At 41.2% G+C, this 24,163-nt stretch overlaps 1 protein-coding gene across 1 annotated transcript in view; it reads left to right on the top strand.

The window, feature by feature from the left end:
- Nucleotides 1-24,163, top strand: part of LOC125451321 (ADAMTS-like protein 1) — a 515,681-nt gene that overhangs the window by 344,287 nt on the left and 147,231 nt on the right. Inside the window, exons 11-12 of the mRNA XM_048528318.2 lie at nucleotides 9,951-10,001; nucleotides 17,559-17,763. Coding sequence (XP_048384275.2) covers nucleotides 9,951-10,001; nucleotides 17,559-17,763 — 256 coding nt within the window. The remainder of the gene's footprint in view (nucleotides 1-9,950; nucleotides 10,002-17,558; nucleotides 17,764-24,163) is intronic.

The following is a 24,163-nucleotide window of genomic DNA, read 5'->3' as shown; positions in this document are numbered from 1 at the left end:
AAATTGTCCTTGGTGATATGACATCTCCATTACATTACTGGCTCTTTTACTTTTTTTCTTTTATTCACTTGTGGGCATTGTTGACTGGGCCAGCATTTAATGCCCATCCCTAGTTGTTCTTGAGCAGGTGGTAGTGAGCTTCCTCCTTGAACTGCTGCAGTCCGTAGACCCACAATGTTAATAGAGAAGGAATTCTAGAAGTTTGACCCAGCACCAGTGAAGGAACAGCAATTATTTTTCCAAGTCAGGATCTGAATGGCTTGGCGGAGAACTGCAGATGATGGTGTGTGTCTACTGCTCTTGTCTTTCTAGATGGTAGTTGTTGTGGGTTTGGAAGGTGCTGTCTCAGGATCTTTGGTGAATTTCTGCAGTGCATCTTGTAAATAGTACACACTGTTGCTACGGAGCATTGACAGTGAGGCGAGTGGATGCTTACGGATGTAGTACCAATCAAGTGGGCTGCTTTGTCCTGAATGGTGTCTAGTGTCTTAAATTTTGTTAGGACTGCACTTATCCAGGCAAGTGTGGAGTATTCCATCAAATTCCTGAGTTGTGCCTTGTAGCTGATGGACAGGCTTTGGTGAGTTAGGAAATGACTAAGTGCAGTATTCCTAAATTCTGGCCTGCTCTTGTAACCACTGTATTTATATGGCTTGCCTTGTTTCTGGTCAGTGGTAACCCCCAGGACGTTGACTGAGTGATGCCACTTGACATGCATTAGCTTTACCATCACTGGATTCACCGCATACCAGCATCCTGGTGATTGCCGTTTATCAGAAACCTAACTGGACTAGCCACATAAATACAGTGGTCATACTCTTATCGAGTGAATGGGCTACATGATGTACCTGATATTGCTAAACCCTTTTCAATTAATTTTCGAAACCTGATCAAGGATGTACTTGAGTCGACAGAAAAGTTATAATGAATACAGCAGGCTCTTGCCAAGAAACCCCATCTGCAGCAATGTCACTGTCACTATATCCTTTTGCTCCGTTGTGTGTCATCGATGCCATGCATCAGACTTTTTGCAGGGTGATTGTGGACTCCTTCCCTCATTCCACCATGTTTCTGAAGATCTCTGACATGCGGTCCAATATATTTAGGAATTCAGATGCACAGAAGGTTGGTTTCCTGAGCTTTCTGTGTCAGTCCTTCCAGTAGAGTTTGTCACTGAGCTGATCCATTATCAGCTGTTTGCTGGCCACCTCATCCTGTTGTGCCTTTCCATGCTCAGTGAATCAGAGTTTAGATTCCTCTAACTTTAGTAAGGTCTCCATGTTTGGGAGAGTTGTCTCACAGCTAGTCAAGCAACAGCCTGGCATAATCATACTCATGGAATTGTACCTTACAGACAATGTCCCAGACACCACCATCACCATCCCTGGTATGTCCTGTCCCACTGGCAGGACAGACCCAACAGAGGTAGCAGCATGGTGGTTTATAGTCAGAAAGAATTGCCCGGGGGTCCTCAACATAGACTCTGGGCCTCAGGATGTCTCAATGCTGATTACCACATACTGTCCTCCTTCAACTGACCAATCAGTGCTCTTCCAGTTTAAGCAACACTTGGAGGAAGCATCTGAGAGTGGCAAGGAAGTAAAATGTACTCTGAGTGAGGGATGTCAGTGTCCATCACCAAGATTGACTCAGTAGCAACACTACTGATCATCTTGCCAGGCCCTAGAGGACATAGCCGCTGGACTGGGTCTGCAGTAGGTGATGAGGGAAAGCATACTTGACTTTATCCATCCCAAACTGCTAGCTGCAGATGCATCTGTCCATGATGACGTCGGTAGGAGTGACACTGCACAGTCCTTGTGGCGACGAAGTCTCACTTTCTCAGTGCAAGTACCCTGCATTGTGTTACATAGCACTGTCACTGTGCTAAATGGGTCAGATTTCAAACACATCTAGCCATTCAAGGCTGGGCCATCCATGAAGTGCTGTGGGTCATAAATGCCAGCACACTCTGCAACCTCATGGCCTGGCATATCTTCCACTCAACCATTACCATCAAGCCTGGAGATCAACAGGAGAGTGCAGGAGGAGGCTCCACATACATCCCCATCCTCATTGGTGGAAGAGCCCACACTTCAGTGCAAAAGCAAAGGCTGAAGCATTTGCAGTAACCTTTGGTCAGAAATGCCAAGTGGATGATCTATCTTGGCCTCCACAAGTGTTCCCCAGCATCACAGATGTCAGTCATCAGCCAGTTAGATTCACTCCATGTGATATCCAGAAATAGTAGGAGACACTGGACACGGCAAACACTGTGGGCCCTGACATCATTCCAGAAGTAGCACTGTACACTTATTCTCCAGAACCTGCAGCACTCCTAGCCAAGCTGTTCCAGTACTTTTACAACATTGGCATCTACCTAACAATGTGGAAAATTGCCCAGGTATGTCCTATACATAAAAATCAGGACAAATTCAACCTAGCCAATTACTAGAATCATATAATCATAGATTCCTTCTGTGCAGAAAAAAAGGCCATTCAGCCCATCGAGTCTGCTTTGACCCTCTGAAGAGCATCCCACCCAGACCCCTACATATCCCAGTAAACCAGCATTTAGTTTGGCTATTCCACCTAACCTGCCCATTTTGGCTTTGGGGAGGAAAACTGAAAACTTGATAAAAACATACACTGACACAAGGAAAAAGTGAAAATGCCACACGGGCAGTCACCCAAAGCAGGAATCAAATTTGGGTTCCCTGACCCTGTGAAATAACAGTGCTAACCACAATGCCACCCACTCAATAAGTCAGTCAACTCTTGATATTTAGTAAAGTGATGGAAAGTGTCATTGACAGCGCTATCAAGCAGCATCTGCTCAGAAGTATCCAGCTCAGTGATGCCCAGTTTGGGTTCTGCCAGGGCCAGTCCACTCCTAACCTCATTACAGCTTCAAGGAGCCTGAGCCAAACTGGACTCAATGGGTAGACGCTTCTGGCAGGAGTCATACCTGACACATTAGAAGATGCTTCTGGTTGTTGGAGGCCTGTCACCTTTGTTTCATGACACCTCTGCAGGAGTTCCTTAGATTAGTATCATGGTCCAACCATCTTCAGCTACTCCATCACTGACCTTTTGTCCATCATAAGGCCAGAAGTGGGGATGTTCACCAATGATCGATTGCACAATGTTCAGCACCATTCATGATGCTTCAGATACTGAAGTAGCCCATGTTCAAATGCAACAAGATGTGGACAATATTCAGACTTGGGCTGACAAGGGCAAGCAACATTTGCACCACATAGGTGCCAGACAATGGCCATCTCCTATAAAAGGCAATCTAACCACCACCTCTTGACAGTTAATGGTCTTACCATCACTGAATCCCCTACTAACAACATCCTGAGACTTACAATTGACCAGAAACTTAGCTGGACTCACTACATAAATGCACTGGCTACAATACCAGATTAGAGGCTAAGAATACTGAACCGAGTAACACTCTTCTGTCCTGACTCCCCAAAGCCTGGCCATCATCAGGAATGTGATGAAATACTCCTTACTTACCTGGATGGGTGCAGACCCAACAACACACAAGCAACTTGACTCCATCCAGGACAAAGCAACCTGCTTGATTGACATCACATCCACAAGCATCTACTCCCTCCACCACCAATGCTTAGTAGCAGCAGTGTGTGCTATCTACAAGATGCTCTCCCGAAATTCACAAAGACCCTGAGATAGCACCTTCAAAATCCAAGAGCACTTCTATCTAGAAGCCCAAGGGCATCAGATACATGGGAACACCTACACTTGCGAGTTCACTCCAGGCTACGCACCATTCTGACTTGGAAATACATTGCTGTTCCTTAAGTGTCACTGAGCCAAATTCCTGGCATGCCCTCCCTCAGGTTATTGAGAATCTATCTATAATTTGGCCTGCAGTGGTTCAAGAAGATAGCTTCTCAAGGGCCACTCGGGAAAGGCAATAATTGCTGGCTAGCCAGCAGTGCCCATATTATTTCACGAGTGAGTAAGAAAAATTATGCCACTGACTTCCATGCTGCTGATTCCAAGTCTTTTTGAGAGTTGCCTATGTTCTGTGTGGTTGGGCCTGATTTGATGGAAAATGGATAACGTTGGGATGCAGTGGCAAGTGTGGCAACACAGCCACTGCTGTGAATGAGTGAGTCAGAGTTAAGTAGAAAGAGACATACAAATACACGATTGTTTGCCGCTTTACAATTTCCAATACTGGTCTCATCTTAAAACGTGTGAAACTTTATATTAACCACACTCTTCTAGTTTTCATATTCCTTTTTCTCCTGTTTCCAAAACTAACTAATGAACAGAGGGGAGAATTAACATTGCTTAGCCCAGCTTCCCATCAGTAAACTGTGGTACAGTGCTGGTTATATTACAGCCAGCTCAAACTCACTGTGACTTGTAAAGAATGCTTTTCAATGTCAAACATTCTGTTTTTCGTTACAGACAGGCCACTAACGTCTAATGATTAATTTGATTTTTTTTGTGGTAAACATTTTGAATTACCTAAGAATCTGAATGAAGTGACAGAAATAGAGGACAAAGTAGAACTTTAATGCTGTTTTAGTTCTCATGAAGCAACTTTTGAATTAAGAGATATTTCATAGAACCTTGGGTATGCTGAGGGAAATCAGCTAGAAGTCATTCAATCTCCTTTAACTTGAAAAGCAGTAGTAAGTGTGTAGAGCAATATGATCAGCATCAGACACATGCCTAAAGAAGATTATTGTTGTCTGACCTTTTTATAAGCCAGAGATGGTTAGCAAAATTTTTTCACGTCAAGGAAAAGAGGTTCAAATCGCTAGGCAAACATGACTTCAAAAATGAAACAGGGTTTTTGTTTGAGGGGAAAAGCAATGTGTCATGGATTAAATCAAGCGAAACACATTAACTTGTAGGCCGAGCAGAAGAAATCACGCGAAAACCGCAGCCTGCCAAAATGGAGACAATCAAGTCAACTCATCATTTTGAAGTGTCTCTGGTGTGACAGGAACGAGCCACACAAACAGGAAGAATGTCCAACAAGTTGAGCACAGTGCCAGAAAACTAGGCCCTAAAGGAACCTGTCATTTTAAAACGCAGACAACTGGAAAACAGAAGGAGAACTTCTGAAAGTAAGGTTTCAAAAGCTCTCAAGATCAGAAATTTGACTTTTTGATAGAAATGAATGACTGTGAACAAATATTGGAGTGTCAAACTGGAACTAAATTTGCACCCCACTGAATTTAATCTCAACACAGCAGTTGTTTCAATATTATCAGATCAACCTAAATGACTTTAAAAAAATTACGTTGCAATCATTATCTATGATATTACAAGATCCTGGAGAAACACAATTAAAAGTAAAAGTTCCACTGATGGAATTATGGACCTGCTTGTCATTCAAAATTCAGAGAATTCTCTACTGAGCAGAAAGGCATCCTCAAGATTAATATGTGAAGTCGAGAGATTACAGGTACAGAGTGAGCAAATTACTTTTTAAGTGAGTTCCAAGTCTTATTTGCATTACCAAATGAGATGATGCTAAACCGCTGAGTTTCTACATGCCCCACTCATTCCTGGCTTCTTTTCTATCTCTGCTTTAATTTTGTCTATGATAAGGAATGATGTCACAATAACGCCAGAAATGAATGGTGTTCTGGTATAGTTACAAAGCCAGAACAAAATTGTTCAGAAAGAATCTGTGTGGATAAAACTCAGTTAAACAAAGTAGTGAATTGTGAAATTCACTCAGTGGTTACATTGGATGAGTTGAGCAAACTAGCCAAGAGCACACCTTGATCAAACTGGATGTTAATTGTGGATTTTGGCAATTAACACTGATGACAGCACAAAGTTAATTACATTTATTACACCTGTCTGGGCATTGCTGTTTTAATGGATTATCTTTTGGAATAGTGTTTACTCCATAAATATTTTAGAGAATGATGTCAAACATGTTGAAAAGCATCAATAGTGTAATATCCAAATAAACAACATTCCAACGTATGGATCCCCAAAACAGGAACATAACCACAAATTTAGAACAGTGACCAAATGCAGGTCTAACCCTGAAGTGTGCATTTACAAATCTTACACTAAACCTTGCCCATATTATTCAAGCTACCAGATTCGCAGTTGATTTACAACTTAGAAAAAGGAATTCCCACTGCCTAGGAACATCATGGATCTTCAAACACTCTTTTAAGATTGTAAATGAAGAGGATATGTGTATATCAGACTTGGCAGAGTTTAACAAGTGTTTGACCAGGTGCTGCAATGATGACCAGTACAATGCATTTGAAACAGTTAATCAACTCCTGATCTCTTAGGAAATATTAGCACTGTCATTATCCACATATACTGACATCAGTCACAGGTCAGTGTGTCTTCAACGGGATTGAGGGCAATACTCTTTCAAGTGCTGAGAGATGGAAGGGGTGGACCAATCTACTGTGCCTCTAGATCTTTAACAAAAATTTTACCACAAATGAGGAAGAAAATTTTGCAGTAATATGGGCATGTTAAAAATCTTCCAGATTGAATCATAAGCCCATTGCAAAGTTGCAACTGATTATAAACCATTGGCCACTGTTGTGAGCACAAAGTAAATTTCTGAGGCCCTTCCCATAATTCATTGGTTCACATTAAGGTGTGACTGAATGACAGAATATATGCGGGGTATGTACCAAACAACAGTAAACTGATACTCTCAAGGAGACACGTAAGTGGAACAGGACATAAAGATTTTAGACTCCATTGAAGAAGTTGAACCCTACACATCAGAAGTTAGTAATCACCAGCTAATGAAAGGAAGTGTAAGAGGTGTAAGAATCCCTAGAACAGGATGAAGATGTATCCAAGCCTGATAATGTATCCAACAATCCAGTGTTGTACCACTGTTTGGAACAGTGTAAGCACCACACTGTCATTGATTTATTGTTACTTTGGAGAAGAAATTAGGACAATTAACTTTCAATTTGAGATTCATCAAAGAACTAATCAATAACAATTGGGAATTACAAGTGTCATGAAAGGGTTAGCAATCAATGTGGTGGTAAGGAGTACTCTTCACATAAAATGATTGCTAACTACATTTAAACAGCTGAGAGAATCTTCTCCATCGTAGTCATGGGAGTACTAGAGATGGGTTTATTCGAGTCCAAAGGGGAGATTTTCATTTCATGTGTTCATAAACTGTTGCTCAGGTGGATTGAAGTTATCTGTTTACACAGTATCACGGTAGGCAGTAATTAAATCAGCCCAAAGAAAGCTACTCGATCTATGTGCGTTGAATTTCAGATGCACTGATATCAGATTATGATCCACGATTTGCAAGTGAACAGTTTGAGGCTTTTATCCATTCATGCTACCACTTCACCTCACTCTTTTCAAATAAGTGAAGAAACTAAACAAGCAATGCAAATAATAAAAGCATCTTCCACCATTACTGATCCTCACCATTACAGAATGGGCAATCACCGTCACAATTACTGATGAGCAGGAGAATGAGGACACAACTTCCATCCCTGACTCCGATATGAAAATCTAACATTACTGGAACCAAGAGAAACATGGACCTATTTCTTGGAAGAAGAAGAGGAGGAAGAAAGATTTGCAGCAGCCAACGCCAAGGAATGCTCACTGACAGAAGTGATAATGAGAACATCCTCAACCTCAAAATGAAACCACAAGGGAGATCAGTCAAAACACTGTAGTGACTAACCCTGTGAAGTCTGAGACTGCAGGGTGAGGTGTTCAGAACATAAATGTAATGGTGTTAAAGACTTGGGAAGATGTAGAGTAATAGGATTAATATGAGAACTATACATGTTAAATATATTGTAATGGCAGAGTGTTCAGGTAGGAAGATTTGGAAGGTAGATAGGCTCTAACCTGACGTGAAGAGGATGTGTATCTGGATCAGGCTGTAACTAAGGAGTTCTTACAGAAGGTCTAGCAACATTACTTTAGAACAGTAAAAGTTTAGATTCCAAACACGCAACAAAACAAGAATAATTTGGATGTAGCAGATATGATCTGATTTGTGTTGTTTTGATGGGGATTGAACACCTGGTTTGATTGACCACAACTCGCAACTAATTTTTAAAAAATATTTGTTCATGGGATGTGGATATTGCTGGCTGGGCCAGCATTTATTTCCCATCCCTAATAGCCTAGAGTCATCTATATTGTGGGGGTTTTAGAGTCATATGGCAACCAAACTGGGTAAGGATGGCAGATTTGCTTCCCTAAAGGGCATGAGTGAACCAGATAGGTTTTTACAATAATCGACCATGCTTAGATAATTGTCAGTTGACAAGCATTCTATGCCATTCTTTTGAATTCATTTTCAGCAGCTTCCACGGTTAAATTTAAACACATGTCCCAAGAATGCTAACCCAGACTTTGGGATTAATCGTCTGGTGGCATTACCGCAACACCATTGCCACCAGCTCACTCCATCTTTTAACCCAGCCCCCAACCTTTGTGTCAGAACAATCAATAGTGACCTGTGAAACAAAGTAATTGTTGAAACCAGCAATAGCAAACACAGAAGCATAAGGCACAGAAACTGGCCCTTTGGCCCAACTCGCCCAACACAACCAGGTTTCCTAAACTGAAGTGGTCCCATTTACCTGCATTTGGCCCATATCCCTCTAAACCTTTCCTATCAATGTATCTGTTCAAATGTCCTTTAAATTTTGTATTGTACCCTCCTCTACCACTTCCTCTTGCAGCCCATTCCCTATACACAGCACCCTCTGTGTGAAAAAGTTGCGTCTCAGATCCCTTTTAAATGACACCCTTCTTACCTTAAACCTATGCCCTCTAGTTTTGGGCTCCCCTACCATGTGGAAATTACCATGGCTACTCATCGTATCCATGCCCCTGTTGATTTTATTAACTTCCATAAAGTTGCCCCTTAGCCTGCTACACTCCAGGAAAAATAGTCCCACCTGATCCAGCTCTCCTTTATGACTCAAACGTTCCATTCTCAGTAACATCCTTGTAAATCCTTTTTGCACCCTTTCCAGTTTAATAACGTCCTTCCTATAGCAGGGTGACCAGAAATGTGCACTCTATTCCAAATGTGGCCCTGTCAACATCTTTTACAGCTGACATCTTGACTCTTCTACTCAGTGCTGTGACTGATGGAGGCAAGTGTGCCAAACACCTTTTTCACCACTCTGCCTACCTGTGATGCCACTTTCAAAGAATTTTATACCTGCACCCTTAGGTCTGTTTGTTCGACAATAGTCATTGGGGCCCTACCATAATTTCAGAAGAATTGGTCAATTTTGATCTGATTAGGACTGTCCTCAGATTGACCTTTGGTGGAAGTTACTCTCTGTCTTTGCCGAGGTTGATGCTGTGAGAAAGGGCTCTTATTTTACACAAGAGATATTCTTGCAGCATGGAACGTGGATGTACATATACATTGTTAATTAATATTCTATAATGGAGTATTGGGCACAGTACAGTCCAAGTGATGTGTGTGACAGCAATCAGATTAATGGGTATTAATGAGCTATCTCATGGTATAAATGAAAGGATTTAGAGCTGACTGTTTCCACCTGCATTGAATGATCGTAATAAATATTTTCAAATGTTGGAGACAGAATCTCAGATCGGACCACAAGATTCATCCAGTTCAAAGCCAAACTCTCACCATTTTGAGAATTTCATTAAGTTTTAGAAAATAATATATTCCAATGTTTCTCAATTTGATGAATACTCCAATGCTTGTCCATATGAAACAAAGTTTGAGCATCAATATCAATGTTGCATTTCAGGTTCATCTGATGTTTTTTATTCAATAATTAAAACAATTCCATTGCTTTCCAATTTATTTTCTAGTCAGAGAACAACAGTTGAATGCACTGATGTTTTACATTGAATTATTTTGTGTCTGTTTTGTTGTATACACCTTTCACTCAGACAGTTGGCATTATTGTTCCTCACAGTGATGGCTACAAGCAGATCATCCCTTTCGACCACTTCCATCCTCTTCCTCGGTATGTAATACAGCTGATTAAAGTCAATGATACTGATGCAGTTGGTGAGACAGCTTCAGCCTGGACAGGATGAGAGAAAGTGAAAGAATGAAAGTGAGGATGATAGATTGTGAGAGAGAGGGGGAATGAACAAAGGCGCAGAAGATATTTTTTTTGCCATGGATTAAGCATTTGATCATGTTTCTTGAAAGTGCTTTCAATTTAAAATGCTGAAACAAAACTTAAGAAGATCTTAGGACACTTTTTTGTATTGAGCAAAACTTCCATGGAAATTCTGTCAAGTGTTTTTTGTTTGTGCAATGTACTGATTGTTGAATAATTGGCTAATGACCTACCAAATTTATGTATGTACTTGGTAATTAGGCAAAGTACAATGAGACTATCTCATGAAACACCACTGCTTTGTGGAAATGCATTTCTCTAAACAAGCAGTGGTGTTGCTGTGGAGGAAGCAAATTAGTATAAAGCAATGAGCCGCTGAGCTTAATCAACAAATTACCAAAATGTCCTATTCACCAATTCAAGCTGTCGGCTGTTCTTATTGTTAATCGTGCACTTGGCTGTTGCAGGTTGCTGGTGCTTTAGCACAAGCTTTGCACAAGCTGTCAAAATGTGACTAATCCAATGCTGCTTTTCTTGTCTGTCTTCTGCTTTCGTTATCACAGTATAATTATTCTGTTGTTCATTTTCCCATCAGTTGATGCATGATACTGCTCACAGACTTAAAAAGCATTGCTCCTCATTTGGCCACAATGTGTCTCAGGATTTAAGGATTATAGCTGTCTTTATTTCTGTGTTACTTTGTCTATTACAGCCCAATCTGTGAAGATTTTCACCCCCACTCAATTGTCTGCAGCAATGAAAATGTAATACAAAACAAGTTGTTGTTGATGTTTTGCTGTTGATGTTCAACATGCTTATAAAGATAATGTAAAAGATTTAGTTTTCAGGTTATCCATTGTAAGGAGACAGTTAGTTATAATTCTCACCATTATAAATATACCTATTTGTTCCTCTTTCACTACCCACTACCCCCAAGTCCCAAATGTTGCCTCCTGAATCAATCCTTAGCAGTCATCATTACTTTCTTTCCTTACGACCAGTCATTGACAAGCATGCAGGTAATCAACTTGACAGAGCTGGTGAATCAGACATATGTTTTTTTTAAAATAAGACTGTACCAACAGACCATTTTCTTTTGTGGTAGATATTGATATCCTGCAGCTCAGTTGATTTCCTCTATAGCTCATAACCTTCCCAACTTCAGAAATTCAGCAGACAGCAAATTCAACCAAGTTTCTAATTTGATATTTGGATCAAGCCTGGAATAGTTGTAATCTCCTGTGTTTGAGGTGATGCAAATTGAGGCATGTGTCTATTGGCTTCACCACAGAGTTTTATTCAAAAGTTAAAAGGTCCTTCAGTTCCTAATCATTGCATTTCATGCCTTTACGGTGTAGCATGAAAGAAGACGGTGCTGGATTTTGGGGAGCCCATGTTCCCCTTTTAGGTGCATCTGACACAATAACATGAACCATCTCTCTGAATTCAGGAAAACTAAACTGAACATGACTGTGATAGTATGCCTTCATCAGAGGCTTCTCATGTAGCACCAGCTTGAAGTTCCATGTGCTGCCCTGTTTGGCCCTTGTGTTTAGAATGTCCACCTGGCCATTCCTCAATTTCTTGCAACTTCTCTTGAGCTTACTAATTGACTGAGCCACTGGACCAGACCAAACCTCCTCAAAATACATTTAGAAGGTAACCCAGAGCCTAATTTCTTCTTTTTTTATTTTAAAGATATGTGGAAGCCATTCATTCCAGACAAGATTCGATTGGTCAAACTACTTGACTTTAAGCAAAACACGCTTTATTTTAATCTTCTTATACAGAGAAAATAAAAATAAAAGAAAGGAATTGGCTTAACTGTAACTGTATTGAAATGCTTAACAAATTAACATATATATTAACTACTGCTAATTAACTGTTCCAATATATAGTAACATCCCATAAACACACCCTTAGCAAAGGCAAATTCAGTAAAATCCATTGTGTCACAGGCAATTCTGGCAATAAGAAGAGAACTCCAGATTTTAGATGTAACAGAAAGTGGAGGAAGAGCTTCTATATCCAGCCTCACAATCCCAGCAATTGCTGAAAGCAAAACTTGAAAACCCTGGTTCTACGGGAGCTTGACCCCACCCATTTAGGCTCCTTGTAGTGTTCTAACTTCTGAAAGAAACCCAAGGCCTCACAAGCTGTTTACTTCATTGGCGTGGAGAAGACCTCTCTTCACCTCTGTTTCAATCTTTCTTCATTAGGAAAAAAAAGACAAAATACACCTCTTAAAGCCATAGATTGTCACAATACTTTTTAATGTTCTCTAGAAGTTTCCTAAAGTGTTCAGATACCTTTATTTCTTACGCATTTATTTAATTGTCCCCATCCCTTTAAACTTGACTTAGAACATAGAACATAGAACAATACAGCACAGAACAGGCCCTTCAGCCCACAATGTTGTGCCGACCATTGATCCTCATGTATGCACCCTCAAATTTCTGTGACCATATACATGTCCAGCAGTCTCTTAAATGTCCCCAATGACCTTGCTTCCACAACTGCTGCTGGCAACGCATTCCATGCTCTCACAACTCTCTGCGTAAAGAACCTGCCTCTGACATCCCCTCTATACTTTCCACCAACCAGCTTAAAACTATGACCCCTCGTGCTAGCCATTTCTGCCCTGGGAAATAGTCTCTGGCTATCAACTCTATTTATGCCTCTCATTATCTTGTATACCTCAATTAGGTCCCCTCTCCTCCTCCTTTTCTCCAATGAAAAGAGACCGAGCTCAGTCAACCTCTCTTCATAAGATAAGCCCTCCAGTCCAGGCAGCATCCTGGTAAACCTCCTCTGAACCCTCTCCAAAGCATCCACATCTTTCCTATAATAGGGCGCCCAGAACTGGACGCAGTATTCCAAGTGCGGTCTAACCAAAGTTTTATAGAGCTGCAACAAGATCTCACGACTCTTAAACTCAATCCCCCTGTTAATGAAAGCCAAAACACCATATGCTTTCTTAACAACCCTGTCCACTTGGGTGGCCATTTTAAGGGATCTATGTATCTGCACACCAAGATCCCTCTGTTCCTCCACGCTGCCAAGAATCCTATCCTTAATCCTGTACTCAGCTTTCAAATTCGACCGGACTTGCATGAGTTTTTCATTTCTTACAAGTGATTCAATCTCTACCGCCAGTTCAGTTTGCAGGAGGGGTTGTGAAACATTATTTTAATAAGGTCAGAGACTAGTGGGAGGCAATGGCCTCGTAGTATTATCAATAGACTGTTAATCCAGAGACACAAGTAACGTTGTGGGGATTTGGGTTTGAATTGACTCCTGCAATGGGATTCAGTCAGGGAAGGAAACTCCCTTTCTTACTTGGTCAGGCTTGTGTGTGACTGGATCCACACCAATGTGATTAACTCTTAACTGTCCTCTGGGCAATTAAGGATGGACGTTAAATACTGGATTACCCAGCGACTCCCTTATCTGTGAATGAAGCAAAAAAGCCGCTGATTTTTGTGGGGTCTGGAGGACTCTGTGGATCCTTAAAAATGTCATCTGGGACTTCAAACTTGAAAATATTTGCTAAGGTGGATCAGTTCTGATCACAATTCATGCTTTCCAAAACTGGCTAGTTCTGTGGTGAGGATAAGGATCTGCTAGTATTAAGCAATTTTGCTGGCACTTGGCCAACATTTTTAGAAGTCATGGTTCACAGTTCCATTGAAGGGTATTGATCTGTGGTCTGGGTAAGATAGGTTCAAAACATCTTACTTATGCACTACCCACCCACCACCAAAGTAACCTATGCACTTCCAACCATGGCATGAGCCCTTTTACCCCCATACACCACCTTGTCCCCCAGAAGGTGGCTCCCATGTCCCCTCATGCCCTCAGTGCCAAATTCTGCTCTTCCACCGAGCATTCATGGCCTCTTATGCATTTCAAAGCAACCTGCAGCAACATCATGCCCGTGTACCCAGAATGCACTCTTTCCAGAATCAACAAACCGTATAATAACAATATTATGTATGAAAATCTTTAATAAGCCAGTCATTCATTCACTCCTCTCTCTCTGGGAAAGATTGCTTTTTCAACTGCCCTATGGAAGTGTCAATCAACTAGATGTCACAAGTAACAAGAGGAGAAAATGCAAGCATTGATAACTTTTTTATCTTGTATAAATAAACTTTGAGCAATTGAAAAATTAATATATGAGCACAAGCTGTCCATCAAGCACTATTTTCCCTTGGGCACAACTGTTTCTAAAGGCTAATGAATGCTTGAGCTGTCAGCCAGAAATGAGTGCAGAGACTTGTCCATTCCGTCTAGGGCATTACTGTGGGATTTACTTAGGGTAGTCCAAGCCATCTTCAGCTGCTTCATCCATGACCTTATGCGCATCATAAATAGGGACGTTCGCTAATTGAGCAATACTTAGCACCATTCATGACTTTCCTGATACTGAAGCAGTCCGTGCAGAAAAACCTGGATATCTTTCAGGTTTGTTCTGATGACTGGAGGAGTGCAGCTCCAACAACCCTCAAAGTTCAACACTATCCTGCTTGATTGTCTTTGCCATCCACCACCTTTGCTCCCTTAATGACTGCTTTGTTGCAGTAGTGGGTGGGATTTTGAAGATATCCTGCAACAACTTACCAAAGGCTTGTTTAGCAGCATCTTCCAAATCCATAATCATGACCCACGAAAAGGACAAGAGCAGCAGATGCATGGGAACACCACCACCACCTGCAAGTTCTCTTTGAGGCCAAACACCATACTGACTTGGAAACTATTGCCATTCCTTCACAGTGGCTGTGTCAAAATCCCCTGCTTAAAATTCCCTTCTTAACTGCTGAGTTCCATGTCCTGTGCCTTCACTACACAGACTGCATCAGTACAAGACAGCTCACCACTATCTTCTAAAAGGCACTTAGCAATGGGCAATAAATGTTTGTTGAGACAATGACGTCACACTCCATGAATGAAAAAGAATTCTGGTGCACCATACTGGTGTTTTTGCTCTCATCTTACTTATTACAAATGTACCGATGTAACTGTCCATTCCCTTCTCACGAAATGCTTGTTTTGCTAACTAATAAGTGCATCATTACAGTTTGCTTCTCTTTCCTATGTTAGCAGGCTGTCACTATTTGTTGAGTGAATAAGTTTGTTCTGCTGTGTTCCTATTGAACCTTTTGGTGGCTAGTACCTTGCCCCTGACATTGTCAATTTCCACGTAATAAGGGTCTACCTGACTTCCTTACTATCTTTTTCAGGCCCCTGTCTTTCAAACTTCTCACTAAAATGAATATTTACGCAAATTGACTGAAATTTCCCTTCATGATGTTGAAAATTTCAAGATCAAGATCATTTTGTACTGACAGCACATTATTCTCAACATTCTTTCCACTTTAAACTCTAGAATCTTGTAAGCAATTCAGATACCCTAATCACCCTTTAAAAATGGAATAATGAGCCATTTAAAGGTTGAATCCCATAAGGCTTTTCACAGGATGTTTGCATTCTGTGGCATGCCACATTAGATTCTGATGGACGTTTTGCTCTGAAAGTGACACAGAACATGCACATTCCAAGGAAAATGTTGCAGCCTGTCTTCTGAATTCAGTAAATGAACGACTAGCTCATGCTTTTGGTTGTCACAGTATTCTTCATAAAAGTGATTAAAATTGAAGATAAACTGCAGGATTTAAACCTTTAGAACTATGTCTCTAGCAAGTCTAAAATTAGAGGTTCATTCTGCCCTCCCACAGATTGTGCACAGGATCATTTCCAGGATTGCATATGAAACCATTGTATTTTATTTATCCCTTGACAAATTGTACAACAAGCAAAAATCTTCAAATTACTCCAAAATCAGATAAAAACATATTTGTTGATAAGGATGGCCTCCTTAATTGATATATTTTGAAAATTTCCATCTCATTTCCCAAGGTTTGTTGAGTCGAAGAGTTGTGGGGGATGATGAGTATCATCTACTGTCACTCAGTGTCTGAACTTGCATGTCAAAATTACTTTTTGATTGAGTTTCTTGAAGCGTCTCAACACTTGTGGAGCTGATATCACCATGTGGCTGTGTTCCTGAGAAGAAGACCTCCCTTTTATAACTTGATGTCTTATCAATATGTGTGATTGGATAGGATTCCATAACACTTCCATATCAACCAGTAAATATATAAACCTTCTTAACTAATACCAAAGAAATTGCTGTGATTTATATTGCACTTATGGATGGAATGACCTCTGGTTGAGTTATAAGTAATTTGACTAGTTTCAAAGTTCCCTTTTATTGCAACCATTTCATATAATAATGACACAAGTGGCACAATTATGTCTTTTGTTCAAATCATGATGTCAATGATCTAATTGTGTGCTCTAACTTGGTTCCATTTGAAGTCTAAATGTACTTTATGTTCCCGGATCCTCTGATATTCATTGTTAGTAAGATTGAAACACTGAACTTATGGCTGCTATTAGTAAATAGCTCATGACGCACAGACAGGGACGTGCAGATGGACAGGCAAGCAAAAACAGACAGGGATACACTTCTCCATGCTGATAGAGAAAGCAAAGTGTGGAGCTGGATGAACACAGCAGGCCAAGAGGCACTGCTCCTAAGATGCTGCTTGGCCTGCTGTGTTCATCCAGCTCCACACTTTGTTATCTTGGATTCTCCAGCATCTGCAGTTCCCATTATCTCCATGCAGATAGAATTCCTTTATAAACACACACATACCTCCCTTCACCCTGTCTTGTGTACACACCAACATAATCCTTCAGACACTGCTCCCCGCTCTCTCTCCCTCCCTCTCTCCCTCCCTCTCTCTCTCTCTCTCGCACACCCACACACATCTCTCCTTGCAAAATGTAGAATTTTCAAGAATTTATAATTTTTAAACAATCCCTTCAAAGATTTCTTCCTGTATTATTATTTTATTATATGCAGCAAAAATCACCATGTCGTTTGCTACAGTGACTGTTATGCTGTTTCATTCATTTTGATAATTAGTTTGTTGTAATTAGATGTCACAATAACATTCATCTCTGGCAAATAGTTTACAGTACAAAGAGGAAGTTGGAAAAACAAGACTAGAGAATGTTAGGAATGTGCAGTAGGTCATTTCAGCATCTGAGAAAAATGGGTCAATCTTTTAAGTGTGACATTGCATTAGATCTTGGCCTCTGAGCTTTGTTGAAAAATCCAACCAAATTACTAATCCATTCCAACCTGTAATGTAGTTTCAGCAATTTCTGGCTTTGTTTCCAACTCCCAGCATTTAATGTTTCTTCATTTTATCTCCTGGAAACTAAAGTTCAGTAACTATTTTGCAAACTCCAGTTCCAAGCTGCTGCATGCATCACGCAAAACAGAGTGCATGCCCCTCAGAACCCACAAAAAGAATTGTGTAATATTGTGCATTGCCTGGAGTTGCTGTTTGCCAGACACTGATTGTTGTTCTGTGTTATTAGATGGGATAGTAGCCCCTGGACTGCCTGCTCCAGCTCGTGTGGTGGAGGTGCTCAACTCCGCACTGTCTCCTGTGTGGAGGAAGACATTAATGGACAAGTCAACACCGTCGAGGAGTGGAAGTGCATGTATATACAGAAATTTCCTGTCGTTCAGCCCTGTAACCTCTTTGACTGCCCAAAATGGTTGGCGCAGGAATGGTCTCCTGTAAGAAACACATTAATGTGATACTCTTGGGTTGTGTTGTCACAAGTCTAGCAGAATTCCTCGTATAGTCAGCAGAGAGAGTCGACACAGTAACACTTCACATTTAAATTGTGGCTGGCAGCATTTAGAGAATCACACCCATTTTCAGGCAAGTTGCTTGATAGAATGTATCCTGTTTAAAATGAAGTTAATTCTGTTACCTGTAGATCTCTTTTGTTAATTTCAGAAGCAGCCTTGCTGGTGGGGCCAGAATTAATTACCTTATAAAAAATGATAGTGAGCCACCTTTTTGAACCTCTGCAGTTCTTGGGTGTAGATATATCTGCAGCGCTGCTAGGAAGACAGTTCCAGGATTCTGACCCAGCGACGGTGAAGAAGTGTGGAGTATAGTTCCAAGTCAGGTTAGTGTTGACTTGGAGGGGAATATGCCGAGGGCAGTGTTCCATTTACCTGCTGCCTTGGTTGTTCTGGGCGGTGGAGTTTGTAGATTAGTTGTTCCTGTTAAAGAAGCCTTGGTGAATGACCCACTGCATCTTGTAATGGCACACATTGCTGCCATTATGCATTGATGGTGGAGGAAATAGATTCTTAAGATACTAGACTGGGTGCAGATTAAATGGAATGCATTTTCCTAATTCATGTTGCTCTTCCAAAGCATTGGTGGAACTGCTGTCATCAAGGTACTCATCAGACTTCTGACTGGTAACTTTAAAATAGTGGACAACCTTTAGGAAGTTTTGAGGTGAGATACTAACCATATAATTCCCAGCATCTGATGTGCTGTTGTTGCTGCAGTATTTATGTGGCCAGTCCACTCAAGTTTGATATTTCATAGTGAGGCCACTTTGGAGTACAGTGCACAGTTAGAACATAGAACATAGAACATAGAACAGTACAGCACAGAACAGGCCCTTCAGCCCACAATGTTGTGCCGACCATTGATCCTCATGGATGCACCCTCAAATTTCTGTGACCATATGCATGTCCAGCAGTCTCTTAAATGACCCCAATGACCTTGCTTCCACAACTGCTGCTGGCAACGCATTCCATGCTCTCACAACTCTCTGCGTAAAGAACCTGCCTCTGACATCCCCTCTATACTTTCCACCAACCAGCTTAAAACTATGACCCCTCGTGCTAGCCATTTCTGCCCTGGGAAATAGTCTCTGGCTATCGACTCTATCTATGCCTCTCATTATCTTGTATACCTCAATTAGGTCCCCTCTCCTCCTCCTTTTCTCCAATGAAAAGAGACCGAGCTCAGTCAACCTCTCTTCATAAGATAAGCCCTCCAGTCCAGGCAGCATCCTGGTAAACCTCCTCTGAACCCTCTCCAAAGCATCCACATCTTTCCTATAATAGGGCGCCCAGAACTGGACGCAGTATTCCAAGTGCGGTCTAACCAAAGTTTTATAGAGCTGCAACAAGATCTCACGACTCTTAAACTCAATCCCCTGTTCTGATCGCCCTGCTTTAGGAAAGATATTATTAAATTGGAGAGGGTTCAAAAAAGGTTTACCAGAATGTTGCCAGGAATGGGGGATTTGAGTTATAAGGAGAGGCTGGATGGACTGGGACTATTTACTCTGGAGCATAGGAGGTTGAGGAGTGACCTTTATTAAGGTTTATAAAATCATGAGGGGCATAGATAAGGTGAATAGGCAATGTCTTTTCCCTCAGACAGGGGTGTTCAAAACTAGGGGATGTATTTTTAAGGTGAGAAAGGATATAAAAGGGACCTGAGGGATAACATTTTCACAGAGAGTGTGGTTCAGTGGTTAGCAGTGCTACTTCACAGCACCAGGGACCATGGTTTGATTCCACCCTTGGGTGACTGTATGTGTGGAGTTTGCACATAATCCCAGTGTGTGTGTGGGTTTCCTCCGGATGCTCTGGTTTCCTTCTGCAGTCCAAAGATGTGTAGGCTAGGTGGCTTGGCCGTGCTAAATTGCCCATAGTATCCAGGAATGTTTATGCTAGGTAGGTTAGCCATTCTAAATACAGGGTTACAGGGCTTGGGGTTAGTCTGGGTGAGATGTTCTTTGGAGGTTTATTTTGGAGTAGATAGGCCAAATTTTCTGCTTCCACATGGTAGACATCCCATGATTTTAGGATGGTTCATATGTGGAATGAACTGCCAGTGGAAGTGGCAGGTGCCAGTACAGTTACAACATTTAATAGATGTTTGGATAGGTATATGTGTAGGAAAAGTGTACAGGGATATGGGCTAAATGCAAGCAAGTAGGACTAGTTTACTTTGAGCAGCATGGACAGGTTGGTTCGAAGTGTCTGTTTCTGTGCTGTATGACTGTATGAACTTATTCACGGGGCAAGCACTTGGGCAGAATTACCAGGGATTTGTTGGTACCTCCATAAGGTGGCAGTACTGGGCAAAAGATGTGAAGGCACCCAATATATTGTTACCTGATGTGACAGCCAGATATCTATCCCAGAGATTGTCATTCCTGTTGTACAACCTGTGGGAAATCAATGTCAACCTTATTCCTGATTTCAGGCAGCCGTTTGAATACTGTCTAGAATCCTATCAGAAACATAGCTAAAGCAGGCTAAGCAGGTTGATGATGTTCTGATTTTCCCAGACAATGATCATTATTCAGCACTGCTTAATACAGAGAAGTCCACGTGAAAAAGTCAATCTCCAAAATAAATCTTTGTTCATGTTCAGACGAAAGGCACCATAGGCATCAAGGAAAACCAGTTTATCCAAAATTTGCTGAAAAACTGTAGAAAGTTCACTGTCACAGCTTTGAAACAGAATAGTGGTTTTGTCTGTATCTACAACTGGTCTTCTTTCTGAAACTATTCATTTCAAACTCAATATTAAACATTATACACATGAATGATAGCTGAAAATGTAAAACAAAACAGTAAGGTTCCTTGCTTCAGTGAAAAAGACATATGATAAATTATATTTTGACCTTTAACCTGCTTTCTCTGCTAGCTGGTATATTCACCCAGGAAACTTTGCCTGGGTGTCTTGAATCTTCCTGTACTAATTACCATTTCTAATTGGTTTTAATTAACTATTGATTTAAGCTAGAAGAAACAGATTTGCAGGCAATATCTACAATGAAACAATTGAAAATAATTAAAGGAAAGGGCACAAGATTATTTATATGGCTGGTCCAGTTCAACTTCTAGTCCATTTTAATCCCTAACATATTGATAGTGGGGAATTCAATGATGATAATATTTTGGGATGTCAAGGAAGATGATTAGATTCCATCTTTTCCATGCACGTGTGTGATGTAATGTTACTTACCACATGGGTCCAAGTTTGAATGTTGCCCAGATCTTGCTGAATTTAGACATAGACTGCTTCTGGATGTTGTGAATCTATTAAGCATTGGACAATCTTTTGTGAACATCCTCACTGTGACCTTCTCTTGGAGGGAAAGTTGCTGTTGAAGCAGCTTGTTGAAGATGTTGGGACCTAGACAATATATTGTGGAACATGTGCAATGATGTTCTAGGACTGAGATGACTGAATTCCAACAACCAGAAACCTCTTTCTTTGTGCTAAGTATGACTAATCAAAGGAGAGCTTACCCCATCCCCTGATTTTCATAGAGTCCAATTTTGCTAGGGCTTCTGGATGTGACACTTGGTCAAATACTGCTGTGATGTCAAGGGCAGTCACTCACTCACCTCCCGTCTTGAGTTCACTTTTATTTTACCTGTTTGGGCAAAGTCTATAATGAGATTAGGAACTGAGTGTCCCAAGTAGAACACAACTGAATATCAGCAGGTCATTGCTGAGAAAGTACTGCTTGATAGCAGTGTTGGTGAGTCCTTCCACCACTTTGCTGATAGTTGAGTTTAGACTGGAAATAGAGCAGCATTGCCTGGGTTGAATTTGTTGTGCTTCTTGAGGCAGAACATATCTGGGCAATTTTCCATATAGCAAATAGATATCAGTGTTTTTTAAAAGCTGCATTGGAATAGTATTGCTAGTATAGTATTGCAGATAATTCTGAATAATAGTGTCCTAGATTCTTCTTTAAACAAGAATGAACCTTTGGCATGGTAATAATGGTAGAGCAGGTATGCCAGGTCATAATGTCACAGATGTGCTTGAATATAAAACTGCTCTTGCTGATAGTTCAGAGTTTTGTTGATGTCCAGTTTTGGGTTGCTAGATATCTTCTAAATTAATCCCATTTAGCTCAGAGGTCATGCTCCAAAACATGGTGGAGGATTAGTTACAGGTGTGTATAATTAGTTATAAATCATATGTAACTATTTAGAAGTTGCGTGTAATAATTCATAACGCTGTGTAATTCGAACAGACTGTGAGAAATTAAGCACTACTGTGGTTAGGTGGGTCATAAATTAAATGGTGATGTGTGTAATGGGACTATGCATCATGCAATCAGGAAAAGGGTTCTGGTGGTGCAGTAGTAGTGTCCTTACCTTTGAGCTAGGAGGCCTGGGTTCAAGTTCCCCTATGGCCCAGAGTGTGCAATAACATTTCTGAATAGGCTTAGAAGTATCTAAGCACAGCTGTGATGGAGGCCAAAAAAGGTGTTGTATGTCATTGTGTAAGATTGTGTGTAATCACTTAACTTTAAGAGATTACATGCAACTGATTGTGTAATCATTTAGGTTATGTGGAACCACTTATGGTTGCTTGTAATTAGTTCCAATTGTGAATGCTGTGTACAGTAAGTTATAGCTGTATGGAATGGGGTTCCACTGTGTGTAATTAAATGGAACCTTCTATAATTGAATGTGAGGGCTGTCTTGTGGTGCAGGGGTAGCATCCCTACCCCTGACCCAGTGGCCTGGGTTCACGCCCCACCTACTCCAGAAATGCATAATAATACCTCTGAACAGATTGGTTAGAAAAGTTCGTTTGTTTTTTTAAATTATAATTACATGTGGAGTTCCATATGCCTAGATAGTGGCACTTGTGGCAGAATGGTCGTGTCCATAACTCTGAGCCAGAAAGTCCGGATTCAAGTCCCACCTGCTCTTGAGGTGTGTAATAACATCCCTGAACAAGTTGGTTAGAATATGCCAGCATGTTCAGATGGCACTAGCTGTCATGTTTCAAGTTGGATATAAAAAGATGACACTATATCTAGCTAGTATCAGGTATGTGCAGTTTTTTTTTACTAATTTACCTTTTTTTTCTAAACTACCTGTTCAGAGATGTTATTAATGCTCCTCTAGAGCAGGTGGGGCTTGAACTTAGCTCTCTTGGTCCAGGGATAGGGACTGTAATACCCTGCCACAAGTAGCAAGCCTTGGCTCTCAATTTTGTGTGTACCCAATGATATTTGTTGGAATATTCAAACATTACACTATCAATTCTAATCCCAAACTCATCATAGCTAGCAGTTGCATAGTGTCTTGTTAATATTTTGGATTGAAGACAATAGGGAAACTTGGTCATTGCTAAGCATGAGACTTCTCTGGCTGTGATTAGCCCAAATAGTCATCTTCAGCTCTGGGGCTATATTTTCAAGGTTATTGTTAGTAATGTTTAAAAAAACAGAACTGTGGATTTCCATGCTCTGAAACAAAGCAGAAAATAGTGTAGAAATTCAGCAGGTCTGGCAGCATCTGTGGAGAGAGAAACAGTTTTAACATTTCAGACCAGTGATCCAGAGTGCACTACGCTCAGTTCGCAACAAACAACTACACCTCCCAGTCGCGAACCATTTCAACTCCCTCCCAACTCCACGGACGACATTTCCATCCTGGGCCTCCTGCATTGCCACAATGATGCCACCCGAAAGATGCAGGAACAGCATCTCATATTTCGCGTGGGAACCCTGCAGCCCAAGGGTATCAATGTGTACTTCACCAGCTTCTAAATCTCCCCTCCCTCCACCGCATCCCAAAACCCGCCCAGCTAGACCACGCCCCCCCCAACCATTCCTCCCACCTCAAGCCCCACCTCCATCTCCTACCTACTAACCTCATCCCGCCCTCTTGACCTGTCCATCCTCCCTGGACTGACCTATCCCCTCCCTAACTCTCCACCTACATTCACCTTCACTGGCTCTAACCCTACCTCTTTGACCTGCCTGTCACCTCTCACCTTATCTTCTCCTTTATCCATCTTCTATCTGCCTCCCCCGTCTCCCTATTTATTTCAGAATCCCCTTCCCCTCCCCTATTTCTGAAGGAGGGTTCTGACCCGAAACGTCAAACTTTCCTGCTCCTCTGATGCTGCTTAGCCTGCTGTGGTCTTCCAGCTTCACACTGTGTTATCTCAGATTCCCCAGCATCGGCAGTTCCTACTATCTCTGTAACATCCTTAATAAGATCATCCTTTGTTATATCATTCCATTAACATGGGCATTCTGAGCAACATTGCCATGGCCATTAAAAGATCTTTACCAGACTCTCTCCGGCAGATAGACTCATC

This window comes from Stegostoma tigrinum, chromosome 3, assembly GCF_030684315.1.
Source record: "Stegostoma tigrinum isolate sSteTig4 chromosome 3, sSteTig4.hap1, whole genome shotgun sequence".
Classification (NCBI taxonomy): Eukaryota; Metazoa; Chordata; class Chondrichthyes; order Orectolobiformes; family Stegostomatidae; genus Stegostoma; species Stegostoma tigrinum.
The sequence above is the reverse complement of the archived record's forward strand: the minus strand, read 5'-3'. Positions and strand labels throughout refer to the sequence as shown.